We start from the raw sequence: 27,052 nt of genomic DNA, 5'->3' as shown, positions 1-27,052 counted from the left end.
TATTTATTAGCGGATAACGTCGAGGATCGTTGGAGTAACGAAGAAAAATCAGTTTAAACGAAATTCACTCGAAGTGTTATGTTTCATCGTGTGGATGAAGTTATTGATCGTTGCACGAAAGACCGGTATAGCAAGCGTGTCACCGAAGTTGACCCGCGATCAGCCGAAGTTTTGATAACCAAAGTACATACTCGTGTGGTAGTTGGCCGCCATGAGAATATCTAATTGGTTGGAATAATTATCGGTGTAGTATGGCCCTTAACATTATGTACATCACGATAACCGCGGACACGATTGGTCAGCGGAATAAATTGCTTTTTGCATGAACGCGAGAGCACTTAACCCTTGTCCCCTGTAAACGAGTTTTTAATTTTTTATACCCCTTCTTACAGGGTGTGGCCGGGACGCCGGGCAAGAACGGTTTTCCGGTATATTATTTTTTATTTTCTTTCCATTCTTCTATCACTTTGTCTGTCTGCTTTCTTTTTTTTTTCTTTTTCTCTTTCGCTCTTTCTCTCTCTTTCGTGTCGCCTTTTGTATACTCCATTTACCGTCTTTCACGTATGCACGTAACACCAACTAAATCATATTTTGAATTAATGTGTTTCATGTGGCCTTTTTGTTTATCTCTCTCTCTCTCTCTCTCTCTCTCTCTCTGATCTTTTGTTCGTTAAATTTGCGCTTTTTTCCTAAATTTTTGAGCAATACCCTTTTTTACACTTTTCTCCACAGTCTCAATTTTTTACGCCCATACATATACTGATCGTGAAATTGAAGTTTGACATTTGCTTTCAGATATGACGTTTCGCCGTAACGTCGACTGAAGTAAAAGTTCTGTGTGAAAAAATAGCAGTTTGTTTGAAGTAAACCAAAAAAAAATACAGAGGTACGCGATTTTTGGAATGTCAGTTTGATATGTGAAAAGTGACGACGTGTATCGTCGACACGGATATGAATACGATGATAAAGGAACAATAAAACGTAGTTTCCTGTATCTCCTAAATGAGAATTATAAAATTATTATATTTGTAAATTGAAATTACGTTCACTATCCCAATAGAAGCACATCGAAATGTGCTAGTATAATATAATTTTAATAGATATATGTTTATCTTAGGTGTCGTAAAATAAACGTCGTATCTGAAAGCATTTCGATGTTCTACAACACTCGATGTTCCTTCTATCTGTCGTATGCTCGCATACGTACATTATATCGCAAGGAATGATTTTATTTTTCGAAAGGTGCCCGCAGCCTTTCGATTTTTCATCTTTCTTTACCATTCGATCGACTATTCAAACTTACTAGCGTGTTCTTTCAGGGACCTATTGGGTTAGATGGACCAAAAGGTGAGCCGGTAAGTGCACGAATAACCTACTTATTTTAGCGTAGCTCTTGCAGTAGATGATTTTTTTATCGGGTTTGATGTAATTAACATAACTTAAGACCAGTAGGTATATATATACAGGTATAAGACCAGAGTGTATATATATACAGGTACATGCAAAAATATATAAAATGATACATACAATACGCAAACGTATTCACTGTTACTGTACAAATATTAATTTATCCTTATGTATTTAAATATCAATCAAATATTATTTTGTTCAAATTGGATAACACGATAAGCGTTAATGAATTGTAGCTACAATATTTGTATCTTCCTTAATTGGATCCTATGTAAGGATATAGACTCAGCAAATACGTTTTTTTCGCTGTGGAGAAAATTACAGTACGATAACGTGATAATTACGTACCTAACATACCTTCGAGTAAGTGAATTTACAGTTAGCGAGATAATAGATTATACATGGAAAGAGAAGATAGTAGAATTATCGGTGGTTAAACTAAGAGACGTTAATAGCCAATAATTGGTAGTAGGAGCAACGCACTCTGTGTTAATTATACATGTTGCAGATATAATTGCAGATTAAATCGCGCTGTTTATTGTGTGGTGATTCAATACAAATATGTGTACAGATGAATAAATCATTCCCGACTCGAATTCTAACGTGAACAGCAACTTGATACGAGAGCATTGTATCTATAAGGTGTAACGTACATCTTCTAATCCGAATCGTTTACACGGACGTTATTTCAGCAAGTGTGTTTTTAAGAACAATGACAGGAAGAAATAAATTATGTATCCGGGCAGAATTATTGGAATATCGGAGTTGATTAATAATATTAAAATTCAGTTATGGAACGAATTTGCATTCGGGAAAAAGAAGGAACGACATTGCTCGCAATTACAAATATGTAAAATGTGTACTAAACTGGTCGCACTGGAATTTCAGAAAAACAAATAATCGGTTTGATACGTGGAACGTGAACAGGAGAAAAATGTACTGCATTGAAAGATTATTCGCGAATACATTAATTCGTATGCGCGTGTAAAACAAATTCCAATAACTAAAGTTCTAAATTAAAATACTGCCAAAGATATTTTCGTAATTAACAGGGAAAGGAAACAGATTTTTTTTTTTTTTGTTATTAAGAAATATAGATTTTAAATTCTGAATTGAAATGTATTTGCTACTAAACTTTCTACTATATTCGTTCAATTAAAAAGCCAATAGAAAATTCCATCGAGTCAAAGACAGACTTTTGGGTTAATAGTTAATAGTAAGACGCGTCAGAATATCGTTGTTTCTGGAAACGTGACGTATACGTGGCATATAATCGTAAATACTTGAAACATCTCATTCCAAAAACAGTACGAAGCACGTGTTATACGTGCATTTTGTCGTAGAGCAAACGAAACGAGTGAAACGTGAATTGGTAGGCGGGTAATACGAACGGATGTACAAGCACGCATAGATAGGAAAAGAGGAAAACGAGGATGGAAGGTACGAGGGTATGAGTGCATTGCAAATATCACGCGATATTTGTTCTGTCGATGGTGGTCTGGTTGAAAGAATTTCGATCGGGCTTACACACGAGAACTGGTCTCTTACGTACGATGCTGCCCGGTCGCGCTCGATTCGAAAGCATTCTTAATGCATCGCAGTGAATCAACCATTATCCGAAATTTTATTCAGAATACCTGACAGTGATATCTTTTAAATTGCAGTTGTTGCCAAGAAGCGAAATGTTACTTCGAGTTTCATCGATATCGGTTTCTTAAACTTAAACTCCTTCAAGTGGACTTTGGATATACGTCATTTTAGTTCGGCACGCGGTCTGTTTCTTTAGACAGTCACAGTCGATCGATTTCCTCAAATCTAGAATACGAAGCAATTGTTTGAAGAAACCATAAAATAGTGGGTTAATATTATTAGAAGTTACCTCCGCGACGACTATGGCAGTGGATACCGCTAAAAAACTTTTAACTCGCGATACTCGGTGCTGGTGCTTTTATTCTTTCTTTAGCTTGATTTACCTTTTAATCGACAAACTTCCTTCAACGTGATAAATATTATTTGAGTACTTAAATTACTTTTACGCGTTTGTTTCTTAACAAATAATAACATGGAGCTTAAGAAACTCGAAGGAAAATAGATCATGCTATTAATGAATTACCCGAATACGCTCTTCTAATTGAAGTACGGATCTCCACAATTCAAATTTCACTGTGTGAAAGTAAAATTTTTTTGCACAAAAGGCCAATTAAATGGGAACTCTTAATTAACCCGTTTCACGCGACAAGCTTCATACGTTAAATTTACGATTTATATGCAAATATATCGTAAACCAGAGCTTAAAAAATGTCAAAGCCATTAAAATATTACGCCGCATTTTCTTCCTAAAAAATAACTGCTATAAAAGCAATTATATGCAATTTCGCTATCAGTGAAAGAATTAAACGCATTTAAGTGAAAAAGCAACGCAGAATGACGTGTAAAAGTCCGCAGCCAAATACATTTGCGAGCTGAATTTTAAACAATGATTCGTTACGATGAATAAAGAAACCTGTAAAATTTACCCGATTGGATACTTTTATATGCTATTATACATTATTTCGAGTATAAATAATTCGTCTAACAACGAAAACAACCATGAAAGAATGCTGGTGGTTTGGCGAAGAAACAGCGTTCGTGTGTTCACGGTGGTACGATATAAAAGTCAGTTGGCTAAATTCGAAACAAACGTTTTCGAAACTCGTGGAAACGGACGATAGTTTTGTTTCCAGTCTCGCTATGGCACAACGTTATTTTTCCATCAAATACAATGTGGTATGTTTCGTTTTCAGGGACGACCCGGAGAAAAAGGACAGAAAGGCGAACTGGGAAGTCCGGGCTTTGACGTCTTTTCCGCAGTAAAGGTATCTAGCTACGTTATCTAGAGTCTAGAGAAACAGCACGAGAGCGCATTACGCAGCTAGTAAACGACGTACGTGTAACGCGAAAGTACATCGTTTCTTTTTCGATCTTCCTTACCTGTTTCCCGTTCTTTAGAAACCAATCTCGTGAAAATTTTCTACCGGTAACGGTTCTAACGCAAGAAAATGAGAAGAATACGCGCAGCCTGGATCAAAATGATTCGAAGGGTAAACGATGTATTTTCCTTGACAGAGACTGCACAATTTATTTACGCACCTCGCGATATGCATACTAAAAGAGACGTGTTTCAATCGGAAAATATTTGTTTATTTCTGTTGGTGACTTGTAGTATCGTTGATTACATATGGCACAGATTGCATTGCTTTTATAAAGAGAGATATTTGTTATTGTGTTGTGTCCGATGTTCTTTTTACGAATGTCCATATTAAATAACGTTAAAATCGTATACATACATATACTAGTGAGAAATAGGGAATGTTCATCCTCCACTTGGACGAAACAAGAAATTCTCACTGCTCCTACTTTCGCTAATTAATGTGAGTTTATATTACGTCGAGAATAACGAAGTCTCATCCATAACGAATGAGCGAAAGGCACAGTATTTAATTAGTAAAATGGCCGGATAATAGAAGTTCACGTTTCTTATTTTGTTCCGGTATTCTGCAGAGTCGAACTCGAGAAAAAATCAAGACAACATAAAAATTACAGCATACGTTTCTTATTACGAAGAATACAATTAAATCCATTGAATCTTGTTTCTGTATTAGTGGACTGTTTTAGTGGACATTCCTTATGTGTACTTTCCTTAATTGCTAATTAAATTTAAAATAGAATAATTTTTTTGAAACCAAGTTTTTCGATTGGAACAACGTTTTACACGTACTCGTACATCAAGGTAATTTCCGCCAGAAATATTACATAAACTTGTGGACAGTGAATCTCGATGTTTCTCGTTAGCTCGACGATCGAGAACAACGGCTTCGTTCTTAACTATAATTGGCATTTGGTAATGTTTAGCAGCCGGTACCGACGAATTACAGCTACGCCCAAATATACAGGCATACGTTTATATATCTAACCCTTTCATTCCCAAATTATTTAACTACTACAGATATAATATGTCTGTAATTTCTCTGTCTATCATGTGACAAGTACAAATAAATTATTAGATTTAGAAACGTGTAAGAATCGTTTGCAAATAAGATTGATTTGTAATTTTATAATTGTACGATTAACATAGGAACGAGAGGATTAAAGACCGAAGCCTACGTTCTCGATTCAAAGTGCCGAATACGACTCGTATCGATTCTCGCTGATAATTTGCCACGTTGCGATCAAGAGTCCACGCAATATATTTCGATGCTCTTTATTGGATTTTTTATTTCGATATTCGATAAATAATGAAAAGTTCAAATCAAGAATCTTAATTGAGGACTCGAGTACAGAGAGCTGAAATTGATTACAGTACAGTTAAGTCCTACATATATATTTACCCATAAAATTACTATTTGCATACAAAATGATTATTTTTTTCCCATGACCTATTAAAACTAAAATCCAGCAGTCTCTCTCTCTCTCTCTCTTTAGCGCCTCGTAACTTTTAAATTACATAACCACGTACAGGAGAGTTTCGTTAATCCGACAGACTTGGGACTTTGGCAATAGCGGATTACCAAAAATGTCGGATTATTGAACCATACCCGCGTGTAATGCAGCGAAAGACAAGAAAAAATATAATGCAGTTATAGCGAACGATCTCTTCAAAAATTAATCGATATCGATGACTAAAAGAGATACTCGTTAGAAAGTCGTTAACATCCCGATTCGGAAGATCGTTAAAGAGGACTCTCGATGGCTCCGTGGCGCGAGCTGTGACGTATACTTTCTTTCTTTTTTTTCTTTTTTTTTTTTCTCGTCAACGTATCGATCTTCGATGATACAGATTAACAATATAAACCATCTTTCCGCCTACGGGTCAATGCACAGGGATTAGGGTTAAAGAGGTCGGTGACGACGCTCCGCGGCGGGACGCTTGGCTATGCGGAAATCGTCGCTCTGAAGGTAACCGGCCTCTTCGGAAGGCAACACGGCTCGTGTTGCGGTTCAGAAATCTCTTCTCGTCGTCGCTACTCCCGCTTCTTATAACCTCTTCTGTTTCTTCTTCTCTACCTCTTTCTCTCTGTTCCATCTACCGTTCTCCTCCATGTTCGCTCCATCGTCCTCGACCCATCTCACCGTGTCCACGAACCTACCTTCTTACCAGACCTTGTACTTCGTCGCCACGTTTGAAATCTATCTCCGTCGAATTTTCTGTCCTCGCTCCTAGACGCAATCCTATTTCTAGTCGTTGCCTCGTGCGGTGCTTTCGGTGTAGCGTTCACTCGTTGGTTTAAAGTGCGACGACGACACTTTTACGTGGAAGAAAAGCGCCTCGTTTCGCGTCTCTTTCTTCCGTTTGTTTCTTTTTCTTGAATTACTACTTCGGTAGTATAGCGTACAGATATACATACCACCAAGGGAGAAGTTGTTTCGAATGTAAGAATGGGGTTTTGCTGTTACTCGGAGATTGCTGTATGTTACTTGACGCTGGTTGATGAAGAAAAGAGCCTGAGATTTTAGCGATTTATGGCTCTCACCGAGCAAAGTAGGAAACGCTTGAGCAATATACGATGTGTCACGGAATTATTGGCATACACAAAGTTTGCAGGATTTTAATATCGGAAAATATATAATTTTAAATTTAGGTCACGAAATACAACAAACAACTTTTTTCATTTGGTGCGTCGCGAAATCGTATTTCGTTTCTCGATACGTTTCATTGCTGTATATCGAAGCGCTTATTCTTCTACTTGAAAGAGTGATCCTCGCATTTTGTCGTATTTGGTTTTTGGTTGGTAATGGTATTTACTTTAAGTTACAGTATTTAGGTATATCTCTGGGCATGTCTTGGATACGGAAGAGCAATGAGAAAACGAGATATCCCAAAAAATCCATTTTAGGTTTTCCTACTCACCCCCGTTTACCCCTATGTTTTCGTCTGGTAGCGATTTGGTTTTTACCCGTAGTGTTGACCTACTTCTAGGGACTTCAGGAGCAAGGGCATAATATCTCAGCGCAGACCATCATACAACTGAAAGTAAGTGCGCCTGCTCTTTGGGAGCCCCTCCCCCTTCCTTGTCCTTTTCTTGTCATCGATTCTCCAGGCATTCGATTTCGTATTTTTCACGCAACAAATTCTCCATACATTTCTTCACCTTGCCAATGTGCTTAATTAACAAATATATCATTTTTGCGGAAGAATGAAAACAATCTGTTGCGCTCTGTACATTCAATAGAGAAAAGCGTAGAGAAGATTTTGCTTAAATATAAAAGAAGCATTTATAAAATTCAAGAAGCATTGAAATGAACAACGGAGAAAGCAACTTTGCTTCGAATACTTTATTTTTACATAGAAACCTCGTTTGCCTGGTGAATGGAACAATAACGTACGTAAAGGAAGTTTTGAGAGCAGTACCTTTAAAGGCGGATGAAACGTATTAAAATTTTCCTTTATGATCGTTCGTCTTACAAAGACATACAATTTACTTTGCACCTTCTTATTTTAAAACTTACATACCAAGTTTCATTCTTTTATACCTTCTTCCTCAGGGCCGTGTAGGAAATACATTTATCGTATACATTTGCTAAGAATTTAATTTAGAATCATTCGCTAGCTGGATTGCGACGAGAGTAAGTAATAATAAAAGTACAATAGATCTGTTGTTTTTCATTGCAAACTTTCATCGAATATTATATTACGATTACTTGAAATTATCCTTTTATGTTACCAGTTACATAACAGATGCGTGCGCATTTTAAGATTATTGTTGATGAAGTAGTGAAATAAGTGTTGAACTGCTTGTATTACATAAGTGAGTGGTTCTTACTTTTTGATATTGGGATATTTTGCGTTTTGTCGCTGAGAACAGTTCCAATTCATAAACGAATAATACGGTAGACAAATTTTAATGCATTAGCACTTCGACGCTACTAGATTTATACCTTAAACGTTTTTTGAACATTTCAAAGTTCAATATTGTTACAAGTGGAGTTAACATATTAATTTTAATTGGAAAATTTGTTTCAAGCATGAAGCTAAAAATTAGAAGCGAAACTACGATAGTAATGGAAGCGCGATAATTCATAATCGTGAGAGGGTCAACAGAGTCAAACGTTAATACGACGCTGTACTTTTAACACAAATATAATGATAAAATAGGAATGATTTTAGTAATGCAATAAAAACGATTTTCATTTGGGTGAACCATATAAAATGTGCACAAAAATTTCCAACCATCTTGATATATATACGTCGTGTATGGTGCCTTGAAATGAGTGATACAACCAAGAATATTTTGTTTCTACATATGTAAAAATGAAATCGAATCGAAAAAGAATCGAGAAATTGATCGAGTTTAAACATTTTTCCGGTATGTATGCCTGCTTAAATCTCTTCTTTTAATGTACATATGTATATATCAGGTGCACACGCGCATACCTGAGTAATTTATAAATTTAATTTTTCAGAAAATGAAATTTTGCGCTAAAAGATTTTATTGCATATTTTCGATCCATTTTTCCATGTAGATTCACTCGATTCTCCATGAGTGGTTGTACTACCATAAACGTAGCCTATATACATATATAGAAGTAGGAAATTGTAACGAGGAATTGAATTGAATTGTAAAGAAGAAAACACGGTCCTGTTCTCTCTGCATGTCATTTTACCTCCAATATGTCACGCAAATTCAACAACGCACTTGTACGAACGAAAGTGCGCGCACGTGCGTGTATTGCATGTTCTTTTTTCCTGTTTTATGAATTTTATTACGACCGTAAGTTTTTAAGAATGTAGTACAACGTGTACGCCATATATTTCATTAGATGAATGTATCAAATCGTCTGCATAGGTATATGTATGAATGCGTGTGTATACAATACATGTGTGTACGTAGGTACACCAGCGTTCAAAAGTAAGCGGCCGAACTTACTTACGCGTAAAGTAATTTAATTTATGAACGATTGTAATTGGAATTTAATTTCCAATTAAAATATATAACGATAATAAGTTAAAAGTATAAGATTCATCTTATGGTAGAATCAATTACGATCTAAGACGAATCTTTAATATTTTGTATATATACGTATATTATATACTAATTCAAAAAAGATGTACACTACTTATGCACATAGTTAGAGTTATTAAAATAGATTATATTAGCTTTCTTGTATTTCTGTATATCGTTTACAATACGAATTTAAAGACCGTTTAGTGCTTATGCTACATTCGATGTATCAATACCAAATGGAAACAAAGATATTTTTTTAGAAACTTTCACCGAATTTTAGTACATAAGTTTACTTGCATCTGTTTTCGTTTGATATTACCTGACTTATGCATGATGCTCTCGGAATCTAAAACTATGCGTGGAACATAATTGAATTTTACAAATGATGTATAAATATATGTTTTCTCAATTCAGCCAGCTTTGGAAAAATCTTCAAACAGAAGGGATAAATTAAATGGGTTTAAAGTAAAAGTATTCTTCTTCTGCCATCTTATAGAATCATTAATACATAAGCTTTACTTCGAATAGCATTTATCTACAAATATGTCGCGCAGAATGAAAGTTTCAATAAGTTTTGATGAGTTTATCTTTGAGGAGGTTACTGCTCCTTACGTCATAAAGGTATTTCTCGCTTGCAAAATGTACTCTAAGAAGCTTAAACGTCACCCATTTCGACATCTTTTTTCTTTTTCTAAGCAATCATTTAAATATATCATTTTCCATATACATCGTAGCATTCGTATCAATATAGTACCTAATGCTCTCATTTTGCACTAATTGAAGATTCAATAATAATAGTTCACTGTCGAGATTCTCATTATATTAGTAAGTTAATGCTGAACTCTTTGTCATACGATCTTTTATTACTTACGTACATTACTTAGTCATGATTTTAATATTGCACATAAAATGGACATTAAAATACCATATCCATATCGTGTAGTTAGCAATTTTCGATCTTACAAGTTGAACCTCCACTTCGATACTTCAAAGCGAATCTTCCTTACAAATACAATCCTCCATTATATTGACTTTGTACCATTATACGTACACCGAAATATCTTTATTGACCCGATATTACAAGCCACGGGGGTTACCGATAATTACGTTCGTATCTCAAGGGTACTTTATATCTTGTAACTTCCGAGCATAAATTCGAAAATATAAATTAAAGGTATACGATATAATACACGCACAGTTTTCTCCACGCGCTTTCTCTCTCTCTCTCTCTCTCTCTCTCTCTTTCTCTCTCTCTTTCTCTCTGTCCACGATCCTGTACCTCCCGTTTGTCTTTTTTCTCTATCTGCCGTCTTCTCCTCTCTCTCTCTCTCTCTCTCTTTCTTCTTCTTCTACTGTCTGCCTCTTTGTATATTCACCACCAGACATTTTTCTCCGATGTTCCTTTCCTGTTCCTTCTCCGTCTGTGGCACAAGCCGACGAGTACCGAGAGACACTCTTGTCGAGGGCTCTCGCCGGAAGAAAGCGGTAACGACGTAACACTCTTGGAACGTAACAGGGAGAGCCAGGCGAACCTGGACCACCGGGGCCACCCGGTCCTCCGGGAGCCGAAGGTCTTCCTGGGCACGAAGGCAGGCAAGGATCTCCGGGTGACGTTGGGCCACCGGGTGAAAAGGGAGCATCAGGACCGACTGGACCAATTGGTCCGCCTGGTACGCCGGGACTTCCAGGTCCTAAGGTAACACAGATACCGACACTCCGGTTATTCTCCCAGGATTCGATCACTTCTATATGCATTCACTTAGATATCTCAGAACGAAAAATGTTGCTCAAGCTAGGAAACGTGGTATTGTTCTGGTAACGCAGGGTTATCGGTAGTCGTGTAAATTGATTTGATACCTTTTTAACTCTACGAAACGCACGTCACGTCTGAGAGGTCTATGCTGTTATATTTTGTGTCACAAAATATTATGTTTTTTTTAATTGCATCTAATATGCCTAGTGTACTTTTCTAACTTTGTAGGACGTGCATATCTCAATCTTGATAATTATTTTTCATATGAAAACTGATAAAGCGACAAATAAACTGAGGCGAAAAGAATAATAGGCCTGACGTGTGCACCGATGTGACAACACACGTGTATATTATAGGATGAAAACAAATTTAAATTTTCACTATGGTGTACATAAAATATGTCGTGTTCGCAATTCTACGTATTGCACCACGAATAGCTGCATCGTTGCTGCAAAGACTGTTTGTTGTCCTAGCTGTGTTCCAATTATCGTCATATCGAACGACTTTTCGAGTATTGCTGCATCAATCGGTAGTATTATACGTGGATTCGCGATCGCGAAGGATAGAACAAATTAAATATTTGAAGATTACGTTTTCTGGAAATTTTAAACTTATTAAAGTCTTCGACTGTGAGCATCATATAGCTATATGGAGCAAAAGCAAAGCTTCCAATGCAGACAGAGAGAAGAGCAAATAAATAGAAGGAAAAGAGACAGATGCACTGACCCCCTATAGTCTCTCGTACTATCTTTAGCTAGGACGCTTTCCTTTGATTGTTCTTATTGACCTAATTGGCTGCAATCGTAGAAGTTTCATTTTACAATGGCAGACGGTTGAAAGCATCTTAAAATCCCTTTGCTCGAACCTCTTCTGGAAACTTCAGTTTTATTCGGCAGATCTTACAAGAGCAGAATTTACGTCGCCAATTCGTCATCAAATATATACACATAGCACATATATTTGTATATAGGTACTTAATTTGTCCGATAATAGGTATTTGTGTCCACGTGAGAGAAGTATCTGTATCGTTATAAGCGATTACACCCGTAATTAGTGTATAGACCCAAAGGGTAAGCTAGTGAATTGCAAATTTTACGTCGTAAAATATCAAAATATTAAAGCATCGCGTGCACATGAAATATTAACATTCTTTGTATCCGCTCGTTAAAGTACTCGTTAAGCTACTTCTATAAAGAAAACTTATTGTTTGATGTACAATAGTTGCGTACAATATTCATTAAAAGTTAAGCAAATTTTGAGAAAATGCGTACCTACTTGCAAAATTTATAAAGTTGAACTTGTAAAGGATAACAGTGAAGGTTGCTGTAGTATAATGTTACATTTAAACTAATTAGCACGTACTCCGTGTGTCTTTAAAGTTCTGTTCTACTGTCTAATATATACATGTATGCTATAATATAATCAAACGACGCCACGAATGAGGCAGCAAACAAGATAATTAGCCAAATACATCTAACTCGTGTCAATGGTAATTTATTGGAAAGAAAATCAGGATCGTGTTTCATACGAACTTAATTCCTCATTTTTCAAACATGTACGAAATTAATTAAAATTGGTTTTCTATATGCGCCCTTTCCATTATGGTGATAAGAAATAATATTTAAAATATTGCAGTCTTACATCACACGCAGCATCCAATTATTAATCACCTTTTTGTAAAGGTACAATAAATAATAAATAACACGATAAATAATTAGTTTCATTGGTGTGCTTAAGCAATTTCTTTTAACCTTTGTAACAACACAATTGGAATGCATATAAATCTTTAAGCTTATCTCAAATGTGTCACAGTTATGTAGTTAACATTATTGATTTAACACAATAGCCATCTCAATTTCCTCTAAAATATTAAAATTAAGCTACTTCTGTATCTAAGGTATTACATACTCCTATTCTTATTAAAGGTCTTAAAGGTATCTTTATGTAAAGTACTACCGTATCTAAATCTATTCTGTATTTTTCTTCTAAAAATCATAGCAAGTAGTTTCCAAACTGAAAGGATGATGTGAATGATAAATATCAATGCCCTGTCATACTCTTTAATCTTATTCTACGACGTCCATTAATTGAAGAAACATTATTCTTCGCAGGGTGACAAGGGCGAGAGAGGGGATCGAGTTGTAACAACATCCTTAAACGGGGAACCGTTTCCAACTGGAGTATTCGAAGGACCCCCCGGTCCACCAGGACCACCTGGTAAGTATATACGCGGTATAATTTAAATTCTCTCAAGACTGATAGCCGCGCGCATAATATATTTAAGCAACGTAATACGACCACATAAAGCGATTTGAGTTATGTTGTCTAAGATTCTTAAATCCACATCATATATATAGAGGGTGTACAAAATTTCATAAAACGCAAGATCGATTTCAGTGGTAAACGGAGTTAGAATGGTGAAAATGTTTCACACAGACGCACGCTCTATATGTTAGATCCCTACACTACCCTATGGGTTATAATTATCAGGTTTGAAAAGACGTTTTCCAGAAAATGATTACCTTTACTTTCAATTTTAATCATTCTTATGGAATATTTTATCGCGAAGATTAGAAAAAAAGATTAGCTATAGCACTCGTACTTCTATAAATATTATTCTCCATATTTATATCCTCTACTAAAATATATGTCTCGTTTAACATAGTTGGAGGAAACTACGCGGTTGAGAATAGAACAGCTAAAGTAGCTGAATAGCATTGTAGGGATTACCCCTTAATGTCCATGAGCCATTAATACCATATATGGTATTATTAAGAAAACAAAACGACGAATCCCACTGGCATTTTTATTAGAAAAGAAATTGGCGTTTACTAAAAAGATATCTCTTTTGAAACACACCAGTTTTGTATGAAGATTTTCTAAACATTAATCATATTTTCAATGATATGTATTAATATACATTAATTAAAATAGACACCCTGTATATACATAAGATAAAAAAACATGTTCGTATTTAGTTGCATTATATTCATATGCTACTAAGATACCTTTGTTAGGATGTTCCAGAAAATATTACTAATATTTTCTAACTTTTTGAAAGCACATAGTAGATTTTCGTTTTATTTATGATATTACCATTATTTTTCTCGTTTTAATAGTAATCTATGATATGTAATATTTTACGGGATAACCTAATACATTGCGAAATTCACAGTGAAAACATGATACGCATTATTCCATTCACAAACAATTCTATAACAGCTAGAAACTAGTCTATCTCTGTGCTCCTATTATTCACCTAATTCTATTAAACTCGTAATACATATTAACTATTAAACAATTATCATCGTCGATAGGGTAATAAAGATGCAGAAACGTATTAGAAAATGAAAAAAAAAATCAAAAAAATATTAATATTCGTAAAAAGAATAAACATTTGATGTAAATTTAATTCAGTATTTAATGTATGATAAAAACAAAATTACTAGGGAATAAGAGACAGCGAAAGATAATTTGGCTTAGGAATTACTACATTGCCTAGTGCCAGCTTTGATTATATTAGCGTTTTATCACGTTTTACTGTAACGTTACATCGATTTGCGCTAGACAAGCGATGAAAAAAACATTACTAAGCGAACGAAGAAACACATTTCATACGAATGGTTACATATATATCAACTGCATGTGAACAGATTTCGTTAATTTAGCCTCCGTAAGGTTCTATCTTTCTGCACTCGAATTGATTCGCATTAAGGTGTGCTTCCATTGGATCTCAATCGATCGGAATGCAGTACAGTTAATGGCATTAGAGATGTAACTGTTACTCAAGTCCACGTGTACATTGGGATATCAACGACCAAATCTTCATTCGTGATATACGTATCCGTTTATAATAGGATTAACGGATTTAAGTCGTTGTAGACGATAACGATAAATGCAGAGTAGAGATTTTATTTTAGCATAAGACGAACAATTGTTTAGGAATTGGCGAATTGTTTTTAATAAAATGAAGGCAGATAATTTTATCTTTCATCGATCAATTTAATATAACATTTAATTTTCGTTTACGTGGGTAAAGGAACTCCTATGGACGCAAGTCGGTAAATTGATCACGTCTCAGACTTATCACAAATTCAATATCGCAACAGGATGCGCTAGTATCAATATCGTATTCTCAGTATCCACTTTAAAATATTTATTACATATAATTCTTTGATTGAGAAAGTTCATTTAAAAAATTTCCTTAATGTCGTTAACTTGCTTCCCAGTTAACAAATTCATCGTTATTCGTGTATGCTACGATATTCGGTGGAAATAGGATACATTTTTATTTTTACATAGATATACATATTAATTATTGATTTTTATTAATCCAGGTTACTGTGAAATGTCTAAATGGAATTTAATTTCGCACGTCATTATTCTTACACAAACGATACTTTTAATATTTTATATTCCATATTTTCTACAATACAAACTGTTGAAATATTTTTGTCTTCTTTTCTAAATGTCAATTATCATCTTTATTATTATCAGAGGGAAATGGCAATTCAGACAAATACTTTTCAGTTGGAAGTGCGCTCGATTTGTAGCGGTCGATATCTGCAAAGGAAAAGCTATAAAACGTGGATCGTAAAATATCCACAAAAGAAAAGCTATAAAATATGAATCCTAAAATATAAAAAAATGCGTATTTTAGGAAAATTCGGTTTAAACGTTGAAATCTAATATGTCGTTTCGCGAAGATTCTTTCTTTGAACGCGCGAGTAATGTCGGTTAATTAGAAACGAAATGTATTTAAAGTTCCAAGCGTAGCATTCCGAGTTTTTTAAATTTTAACTTGCTTTTTAAGGAAAATTTAAAGAAAATATTGTTTAATTGTAAAATACATGCAAGAAAAGGTCAAGATATCGATGTATATGCTCTTAATATAGCACAAGTGATCTTTTTCGAATTAAATGTTCTAACGTAACTTTTTCATCGTATCTAAATTTTATTCCCGGAATGAAACGTATTAAATTAACGCGATGATCAAAGTAATGATAATAATTCAATAATGCAATATCTGGCAATGAAATTCAAATCTTTACATATAGCAAGCACAGGATCACGGTACACCTTTCAATTTTTAGAACGCTGTAGTAGAAATTGCAAAACCACTCATTTTTGTTCTTCCTTCTTTAACACGAAATTTCCTCTTATGCAATTTTCTGTAATTTTTCAAGTAATTTTGCAACGTCAGTGAATGCATTATAGAACATTTTTCTCTCTCTATGATCCTACTTTAAGAAATACTTTCGTGAAGGAGCAATTACTAGTATTAGGTATAAGTAATAAACCATTTTTATTCACATATCATATAACACATTTCTTTATTAAAATATATAACGATATCCTCTACTCACTCTTGTATACGGAGGTTTTAACGGTACGTAAATCAATTACATACAACATACTTATCTACTTATTTACTTCGCACACGACGATATAAATCGCTGTAAGCGTCTCTACATACATGTCATTAAGTTTATACGCACATACTATAGATTGAAATTAACCTTTACGATGCATATTATGTACTTGATTTTCCCAAATATTTTTCAAAGTATCAGTTTTAAAGGGAACGCTCCAATCGCGCGAAATAAATTCGTTTTCGCATATATGCAGAAATTGACAATTTTTGGCATATGTCACTCCTCTTCCAGCGAATCGATAATATAATCAAATATCGCGGCGTAAAGGTTAAATTTATCGCTATCTATCACTTAAATTTATCGAATATGGACATTCAGGTTAAACGTTTAGTCTAGAGAAATACGTAAAGAATCCCCGTGGAAGAGTCGTTTTCGGGAGAGAAAAAGTGCCGCGTCTATGCATGATTTTTGCGCGAAAACGAGAGTGCGTGTGCGAACGAACGTATGTCATGTTTTATTTTATGCACGTGATGTACACGCACACAGGGCCCCAGGGCGAGAAGGGGGAGCTGGGTCCGACGGGACCACCCGGTCAGCCGGGAGAGAAGGGTGCCCGGGGAAAGCAAGGGAAGAGGGTAAGCTTCAGCGAGGTCCTCCAGCGAACGACCACCGACCAAATCGACCGTACAAACCATTCCCTCCTTAATAACCGATCATCGAATCGACCAACTTTTCCATCGAAACTCTGGAACGAAAGAACATCCTCCTAATGTATAGCTCGTACGTCCACGATCCCGTTATTCCATCTTCAACATCCATATTCAACTACCTCTCCCAGAGATTCTTTTTAAATTAGAAATTCTTCTATAATATGTAATGCACGACTAAAGCATATTATAGCTTCTTACGGGCAAGCAGATGCATGACATTTCTGGGTGAACGTTTCGTTAATATCTTGGAACGAGACACTGAACGTTCTAGTCGATATACTGCTTAACCGTCATCGTTCAACAAGAATCAAATGAATTTTAGAATTTTCAATTTCTCAATATCCATTATGATAGACTTGTCGATTTTTGTTTCAACTTTTTCCCTTTCATTTCTGAGAAATCGTTGGTTCTCTTGCGTAACAGTTTTATCAAAATACTCGGCTCGTGTTTTATTTTTTTATTTAAGAAAATCTACCGTCCAAGGGAAGAACTTTCCGTGTTGAGTGTCTTTTAATGTCTAAATTCGGGAATTGAAATTGAAATTGATGTAAAGTTTGAGATCAAGATTTGAAACGTCATTATGCCACCCCTAGAATGACGTGACGGTTATTCACGCTTTTAAGACACCTGCATGGAAATCACGAGAAAGCACATGCATGATCTTATCACGCACGCATGCAAGCATGCAACACGTATGGCACAATACGATCACCTGCCTCTTTTCATTTAATAAACTGAAACAAGTAGCCGTTAAATTGCATTGTCGTCCCGACGATGATGGATGGATAACGTTCTTCTTGTACCTAAGGCAAGTTTGACAAATGCGAGAGTAGAAAAATTCTGAAAGATAAGGCAAACAGAAGGATACTTTATAAACCTTTCAACAGTCATGGAATCTCTTGTGAATGTTACGAAAATAAAAGTCCCTATTTAGTTAAATAAAAAGATCAAAGTATTTTCTTTCGATGGCTAAAATATCTTATTTTCTTTTTTGAAATAGTAAACATTCTACTTTGAGAGTAAAGTAGATCGTTCTGGAATATTTTTTTTTTCTTTTTTTTTTTTTATAAAGAAAAGGGTATCTTCTTCGGGGAAAAGATTCTGAAAAAAATAAGTATGTATAACTTAAATTTAAATCATTGTGTCTTGCCTTAATGCAAAAAGGACCTTCTCATGTAGTCCTGATGTCGTCGTTACAAAGTTGATACGTAACTAAAACAGATATCGCGAGAAAACTGGTGACTGTCCAGTTACCGAGAGAAAAGAGAAACGTTGGTGGCAGCAAATAACACGTACGCGGGACATGATACGTCGAGACATTGCTCGATACGTTATTTTGACTTTTGGAGCCGCTACATTTATGTCGTAGAAGAGACGCGCGGTTGTTAAGGGTGTCTTCCTCGCAGTAAGGACGAAAACTAAGTTCTCTTCTGATGGATGCGACGAAATTACACACCTGCGCACTAAATAATCTCTAACCACGGCTTAAAAAAGATTTTACTCGACTTCATCCCTGTGTTTTAACGTATTCTTATTTTAAGGTTTAAACCGTAAGTATGCTCGTATATTTATCAAAGTGATCGGTTCTCGAACAACGATCGAGCAAACAAAGAGAATTGTAGAAAGCAATGTTCGTCGTTGTTTCGCGACACGAATCCTCGTTCGTTTTGAATCGTTAATTAAGTCACCCAGTTCGCGGTCGAGTGCAACGCCAATAAAATCACTGTGTACTCTGTCGTTTATACTGCGAAAATATCCTAACAAACGAGATGCAATCGGGATTTCTAGCATACAGGGTGTTCGCGCTATTAGTTACCAGTTGTTTTTCTCGAACGTGACAAATTTGTGGCGAATATAGAAAAAAATAAAAATTTCCTATTTTCCATATATGCAATACTATGGCTTCGATATGTTATTTAAAGTGAGGGATATAATTTTTGTTATGTTATATGAGAGAAAGCGACTATCGAGACGAGTTCTATAACCGTATCGTTGAAATATAAAAATTAAGTAAATACTTGGAAAATTTTATAACGCTACATTTATTGGATATCATTGCAGATTCTATTGTCAAATTCAATAAAAACTGCAGAAAATTCTTTCATTTTCATATTTCAGTGATATTGAATATGGTATTACGTGTTACAGATTGTTTAACTCGTCTCAATATTCAATTTCATACAATACGATAAAATTGTATAGCTATCAGTTTTAAAACATCCACGCCATGAAAAAGACCAGGAGAAATTTTAAAATCTATTACTGATAATAAACATTGTTTTTTCTATTTTTCTCACAAATTTACCATTTCCAAGAGGAACGCTAGAAACTGATAACGCAAACAGGTCATACTGTATACGACCGTCGATACGAACAAGGCGCTTCGAGGGACTCGCGAAAGTATACAGAAAAGATAGATATCGTCGAGCTTTCCAGAAAGAAAATTTCCAAATTTCTGCTAAATCGTAACTTTATTGGTGGTCTGGAACGAATGGATACTACTCGACCAGTAAAGAGAATCGAGCCACTTTTGTTTCGAGCTGGACCGTCTTACTTTGAATTTCCTTAAGCACCGAACTTCCTCATACGACAGTGATATCACTTGTCGAGGATTTTATTTGCGTTAGCTTGCAAGAGAAAACGAAGAACGGTCTCTAGTAAGTTTGCAGCGCTCTATATAATGCCTCTATTTAGTTCCTACGTTGCAAAGTCAACTTGTTTAGCTAACAAACGTCCATCTATGTACTAATAACAGTTGCGAAATTCTAGTCAGAGCGAAAGAATGAGAGATTGGGTAAGGGTAAGGAAAAAAGGAAGGGTGAGTTAGAGAGGAAGAGAGAGAGAGAGAGAGAGAGAGAGAGAGAGAGAGAGAGAGAGAAAGAAAGAAGAGAGACTAATCGCTTTAATCTTTAGTCAGTAGTCTTTGGCGTAGTGTACGTAGCTTGTGTAACTAATTTGTGTTTAATGTAGCAAGTAACACCACACTACTTCTTCCCTGTGTGTCGGTTCAAATCACTAATAACTAATACTACTACCCCCGGCTTTGAGGCTCTCGCAACTTTATCGACCGGTGATCGATGCAAGCCTGCGATTGTCGCGTAAGTATCAAACAGCCCCTAAAAAACTACTATATAGCTTTACTATCGATACGTCATTAAAACTACATCGTGTCATACGCAGCTAATTCACAAGTACTACCGATGTCTTTTATATATAAATACATATTTTTTTAGTCAATGTATTGATCTTCTCGTTCATTTGTAACTTTCCTATTTTCTATCAGCCGCTGTACAATCGACGTCTTATTTTATTAAATCCAGTCAATATAGCCCTTTCCACCTGTAAACAAACTGGATCGTTGACAAAATTTCACTCTCTTAAATATCTTCCCTCTGGATTCTTATTCCTATCGAAAAAAGTTTCAAACATACGACTTAATAAAATGCTGTATAAGCATTTGTAGCAAAGATATTGATAAGTATATCAAAATCTTTTCAGAATGTTTAAAAACCAAATACAATAAAAGATATTCGTAATATATTCGAAATATAAATATTTCGTACACGCTGCTGAGAGGAAACAAGGAAGAAAATAAATTCTAATAGCTTCCAGTTTCTACTAAATTTGATCCCACTAACAAGCGTTCCCATTATAGTCGATTGCATGCGATACCCGTAGAACATTTTTGTGTTTTCGATTAAACGTTAGTGTGTCTAGATTTCGTGTGTTAATCGTAATAAAAAATCCTACTCGAGCGACTTTGGCACAATCGTCAGCGGTTTCTAAATTGTTCCGGCATAGATTTCCAAATTATCTGCTTAATATGACAGAGACTACAAGATCCGTGCCAAGATCGATCAACAAAGATCATAGATAATTTCCGATAAAACCAATATTCCTCTCCCGACACCCATCCTCACCTGAAAATGGAACCGATTAACGCTTCGCCGTAAAAAAAAAAGGAATTTTCAAACAAAGATTAGATAAAGATGGAGGACCTGGTTGGACCTGACCTTACAGTGTTACATTATAGGGTTTCAAGGGTGAAAGCGGTGTGGCATTGATGAGAGGCCCACCCGGTCTACCGGGTCCAAAGGGTGAACCCGGGGAACGGGGTTACCGAGGCGAAAAAGGCACCAAGGGAGACACGGGCTCACCAGGTAGATTTCCAAGAGCCATTCCTCTGCGAAATTCAAGAAAAAGACGGATGAAAATAAACGATATCTTTTCTCCTGACTGCTACCAGCGACAAAGCGTTTTCTTTGGCATTTCTTCCAATCTAATGGATCTTCTATTCGTATCCTGTATATCATAGACTATATCGTAAACTGTCTATGCGTGGATGTGGGCTGTCTATTCTACGCTCTTAGAAACCATATCAGTTTCTCTTTCCACCTTAAGCAAAGACTTTATTATCCCGATGCGATCAAAAATCTTTACATATTCTTTTGTCAATGCTATCTATCTTATCCTGAAAAGAGTTGTCAAATTTTGAAAATAACTTGCTTGTTCATTCGTTCACGTAATATAAATGAGTGAGAATATTACGTGTGTATATGTGTGAGTGAAATAAGATAAAATGCTGATGCTAATTGACGAACCAGTTGGTCTATAGGAACCGATTATGTAAACGAACTGAGTCGACATAAATAATAATTGTTATTTATTTGTACTAGTAAAAACTCGTAATTTCAGGACCAAAGGGAGAACAAGGACTACCTGGTCTACCTGGATTCAACGGAACAGATGGGGAAACTGGTATTCAGGGTCCTCCAGGATTGCCAGTAAGTAAATCATACAAGTAAAGCTGTAGTCAAAAAAATTCATTTATCATACCACTTCATAATGTAACAATAAAGTTCTCAAACTGATCTAACGAAATGAATACATTTATACGTAACAGCAATTTGTCACACAATTTCTTTACAGTTTCTTCGTAGATTTATACAAATTTCATAGCCACGATAAACATATTCACTACTGATAGGATTTTTATCGTATACTAACAGCAACTAACTAAAAGGAACAATTTTTACATTCTATTAATTTACGTAGGTTTTTCTATAAAGTTCCTTTCAAAATTGAAAACTATCTTTATTACGAATATCGTGAATAATAAATTCTCTCTCTCTCTTTTCATAAATTTACACTAGACAGATTATCGAGTCTTGGAGGAATCAAATTTATACGAACGTTACGTACATTCGTCGTCAGTATTAAATATTTGTACAGGGTATTTCTGGACCGAAAGGTGAGAAAGGTGACTACGGAGACATCGGACCTCCAGGACTTATGGGACCACCAGGTTTGCCTGGTCCACCGGTATGTAAATCATTCAACGTGTCATTTGTTAAATCATCGAGTACGAATTCGAGTGAATAAACGTATAACGCGTGTCCTCTGTAAACAGGGTTATCCAGGGTTGAAAGGTGAAAAAGGAGAGAAAGGTGAATCGGTGAGTCGATCTTTCGATAATACTTTGCACGCAGCAGATGGACGATCAAAACCCTCTCGTATCAAATCTCTTCGCATTATATTTTCGTTCAATAGCAAAGATGAGATATAATTGATTCTTTTCATAGAATAGCGTTCGTCGAACGTGAGGGCTGTTGAATATCCATCAATTTTCACTGCGAGTAATTTTGGATCTTTGATTTCGACGTGTATGACAAGTATATCGTACTCGCCGTGTCAATTGCTTTGAAATCAAAGGCCCGAGCATAGTATACGGTATTTTAACGGTGCAGGTATTCAGCAATTTCATGATAAAATCTATTTCTTTTCATGACACGACATGGGGCTTCCATTGACAGAAATACAAGAAACTCAGGCGAAGACAGGTACGTTCATTTTCGTTCATATTCGTTCGTAGTATGCTTGTTATCCGATACCATCGCTATTCGAAATTATCGACGAAGCATCGTAAAAGAATATTTACGTTATATCCGTTCGCTTTATTACAGGGAGACGGTACGTTCGAAGTAAATGCCGGCGAAGTGGTGAGTAAATGTACTATTTGAAATTTTCATTCTATTCAACGTCTTGTCGCGTTGGAAACATATTGCCGTGTTTGATACTTTACCTTAGGCTTTGAACTCTGTTCGTGAAATTAGATAATTAATTGTGTTTGCAGATAATGGGACCACCGGGACCACCTGGTCCAGCTGGTACTCCTGGGCTTCAAGGTCCACCTGGCATAAAAGGCGACCGAGGACACGATGGTGCAAAGGGCGATCCTGTCAGTAATCATTGTATACTAAAAAAACAAAAAAGAATCATTCGATTAAGATAATTTCATGAAACAAGAAAGTTAAAGTGCCCATGATACGTACTTTTACGATATTCGTTAAAATCACGATCAGTGTCAAATTTTATTAAGTACACGATCGAAACGACGAAAGCGTTTAGAAAATGCTACATTTGATTCTGTATTTGTTCTTTTCATAAAATAATTGACATATAGATGTATTTAACTTATAAACGAGGGCGAGAAACGAATCGTTACGACGTACAATAGACCTATTTTCACCGGGTCGTTCTTTTTTACATTACAGGGAGAGAAGGGTGCCAAAGGAGATCCTGGTCCAATGGGACTACCCGTACGTATTTTCCTCTCAAGATTAGGTTCGTAGGTTAGGTAGGTTATAAAACGCGATAAAATACCAGAAATAGAGCCGATCGAACGCATAAGGCGGAAATCCATCGACGAATTAAACATTTTCTTAATCTTAAGGTATTAAGAAAAGGTATTAGCTTGAAACAAAAATAGACCTTGATATTGGGTTGTTTGGAAAGTGCGTAACGAAATATAAAACGTATGGAATTAGCATTTTATTAAATGACGCATCGTTTCTTTCGCTGATTTTTTATCATTTATTAGCTAGCTTCTCAAAAAAACTTTCCATCTTTTGCGGCGATTAATTTTTTTTAAATAGTTTCTATAGTTTTTTAACAATAAGTCCATTCAATTTTTTTAGCGTTACAATTTCGTAATAAAGTTTCGTAAAGATTCGTAAAGACCAGAGTAAATAAAACGATGTTGTGTCCGTTGAATGGAAAGGATGGAGCTGTACTGTACATTTCAACATATTGCTTGCTCTTCCTCGATACACGAAGCCTAACGTTTTCTTGTTGAGAAACGATCTCTTGTCCGATACCGTTGTTCTCGATTGCTGTATTTAACAGTAAAACGCTAGAAATTACCTTGTAGAAGATAGAATCACAGATGTTCGTAACAAATACACGCAACAAAATGTATCGACTATGAAAAATGGTACGAAACTTCCGAGCAACCCATACTCGATTTACAACGATAATGCAATAACTACTTATTACTAGAATAAAAGTACAGATACGAGAAAACGAAACGGGGAAAAATGTGCGCCATATATAGGAAGAAAAAAAGAGGGAAGCGAAGCAGCGTATATACACGATCCATTGACAAAATCATTGTCATTGTATATGCTTCGACGATCGTATTGTAATCGAATCACTGATCAAAGTGTTTGTCTTTTTACAGGGCCCCATGGGACTGAGAGGAGAATCCGGAAAACCCGGGGATGCCGGGAAACCTGGTGCCATGGTAAGAACGCGGACCTCTCGCTCCTAACGTCATCGTTATTTGGCCTCGCTGCTGAATCATTACTAGGCATTCACTAACGACCAGTGTAATCGATTGTCGCTCATTCGGCAAGATGTCGTACTTCTTCGCGTCCTCAGCGAGATCCTTTGATTGCCTCTCGAGTATGTTGCCTTCCGTGTCGTTTCCTCTACATAAAACGAACGATCACAGTTCGATCATCGTCGTCGTTCAAGATACATATAAAAGAAAAGAAAAGAAAAGAAAAGAAAAGAAAAGAAAAGAAAAGAAAAGAAAAGAAAAATGATAGAAAGCGACTCGAGGGACAACGAGATAACCATAGGCGATACGAGTACATATATACCTCTAAAGGATCTCTTCTCGGATTAACAAGTTGTCGGAAGTTTTCAATGTTACAAGTCATATCGTTAGCATTTATTGGATAAAGTGTAATCGCGAGGATAAATGTTAGTAAATCGCTTTCGAGTCGTTATTAAAAACAAAAGAATGCCTCCGAGTATTGGCTCGGTGGATTTTAGTAGCTTCATCGGCTTGTTATCGATCAGAATCTACTAACGATATCCCTCAACGATGAATAATGGTAGGGAGCTTAAAGGACCGTCCGTTGCAAAAAGGTTGCGGGCACCGTTGTGATATATCATGCTCTCAAACATAGTAACCCGTATCAAATGGGTAAAGGAGAAAGGATTTTACTACAATTGATCGTTATTCGAGCAAAACAAAGAACGTAACGAATCGTGTCTTACGTGTGCGGTGGTAATAAATAAGGTGACTGTACTTGTATTACATAGTGGGTACATTCACGTGTGCAAAGTGTAGCGGACGTAAAATATGGAAAGAAAAAAAAAAGATAATTTACTTAATAGAGGATAATTGATAATTTCGATTTATGAATTTTTCGTGTCGATGTGTGACAAGAGTGAAGTTTCGGGAGAAACAAAGCGTCTTCCATAGATATTCGATGTGTACGAGTAAATTATTCGATGCTTTCCTTTTACTTTTTTTTCTTTTTTTCGATATCGAAGTACAGATACGCATTACGTCGGTGCTATACATTTTTATTTATCCAACGTAATACTTAGCGGATGATCGCACTACCATCCGTCCTTTTTAACATACTCTATATGTTTATCTCTACAACCATTTATGTGTGCGTATGTGTGTGCGTGCGCGCGCGCACGTGTGTGTATGTTTGTGTATGACGTGTGTGCGCATACACCGAAGGAAAAATGTTAAGTTGGAAATAACAAAGCTTTAGCGTTATAACGTGGTAACACGGTACGAAAGCTAAGCAAATTTTGCCTTAAAATATTTTTAAATTAAACTATAGATTAAGATAATAGATTACTGTGTATAAAACATTACACTCTACAAGCTATCGAACAACACTACGAAAATTTGTTGAACGCTTATCGATAGTTCGATTAAATTTAGGTACATTTCACTCGGCTATATTTTTTCTATTTCTTCTTTATACTTCCGTAATATTATTTCATTGTTTTTTTTTTTTTTTTTTTTGCTGCTCTTCATTCAGTAGTTCTATTTATTCGTTATGAAATACATTCACAGTCGGCCTTCTACGATTTTTTCTATCCTATTTCTCGTTTCTTCTTTTAATTATTAAGGTATTAATTTGTACTTAACGAAAGCATCTTATATTTTTTATACGTGATAATAAGAGAACTATTTATTACGACCGTTCTCTTTCGTTGTACTTCCATATTTATTTCGATGCGATCGAAATACATAATTGTATTAGCTGGGGAATAAGACACATCAATTTTATATTTCGATAATCAAAAACATAGTATAATTTATATTCCACTGGAATTGGTGTTACATGTATAATCACGAAGTGTATATTTTTTAACATGTTTGTTATTTTTAATATATCAGAAATACGTATTATGGTAAATTTGTTACATTGCATAAATCTAGATTTTTTCCTACAACTTCTACCGCTCCAAACTATTTTTTAAAAGTGCCATCTTTTAAATGTACTAAATTTACACTAATTTTAGTAGCTTTTCTTTTCAATAACGCGTTGTTACATCGAATATTTTTAACACCTATACGTGTTCCATCATTAATAATCCTAATTTTGCCACATTTTTAACAATATAATGCATGGTATGTTTACTTACAAATAACCTGACGTAAATTTTTATTAATTACCATTACCTACGATATATGGGGAGTTAATTGACGTCTCTTAGACGAAT

General features: G+C 35.5%; 1 protein-coding gene across 28 annotated transcripts in view; it reads left to right on the top strand.

The window, feature by feature from the left end:
- LOC139990889 (uncharacterized) overlaps positions 1–27,052 on the top strand; it is a 121,833-nt gene that overhangs the window by 85,543 nt on the left and 9,238 nt on the right. For 8 of the 28 annotated variants that reach the window (XM_072010476.1, XM_072010469.1, XM_072010485.1 and 5 more), the window contains exons 3-19: positions 393–428; positions 1,320–1,355; positions 4,194–4,267; positions 6,261–6,345; positions 7,367–7,420; positions 10,909–11,088; positions 13,257–13,362; positions 17,067–17,155; positions 21,264–21,390; positions 21,926–22,014; positions 22,463–22,552; positions 22,641–22,685; positions 23,044–23,070; positions 23,194–23,229; positions 23,364–23,468; positions 23,785–23,829; positions 24,750–24,812. In XM_072010476.1, coding sequence (XP_071866577.1) covers positions 393–428; positions 1,320–1,355; positions 4,194–4,267; positions 6,261–6,345; positions 7,367–7,420; positions 10,909–11,088; positions 13,257–13,362; positions 17,067–17,155; positions 21,264–21,390; positions 21,926–22,014; positions 22,463–22,552; positions 22,641–22,685; positions 23,044–23,070; positions 23,194–23,229; positions 23,364–23,468; positions 23,785–23,829; positions 24,750–24,812 — 1,287 coding nt within the window. The remainder of the gene's footprint in view (positions 1–392; positions 429–1,319; positions 1,356–4,193; positions 4,268–6,260; positions 6,346–7,366; positions 7,421–10,908; positions 11,089–13,256; positions 13,363–17,066; positions 17,156–21,263; positions 21,391–21,925; positions 22,015–22,462; positions 22,553–22,640; positions 22,686–23,043; positions 23,071–23,193; positions 23,230–23,363; positions 23,469–23,784; positions 23,830–24,749; positions 24,813–27,052) is intronic. The other 20 variants (XM_072010470.1, XM_072010482.1, XM_072010488.1 and 17 more) reach the window with 20 other exon arrangements.

Source organism: Bombus fervidus, chromosome 9 (genome assembly GCF_041682495.2).
Source record: "Bombus fervidus isolate BK054 chromosome 9, iyBomFerv1, whole genome shotgun sequence".
Classification (NCBI taxonomy): Eukaryota; Metazoa; Arthropoda; class Insecta; order Hymenoptera; family Apidae; genus Bombus; species Bombus fervidus.
The sequence above is the reverse complement of the archived record's forward strand: the minus strand, read 5'-3'. Positions and strand labels throughout refer to the sequence as shown.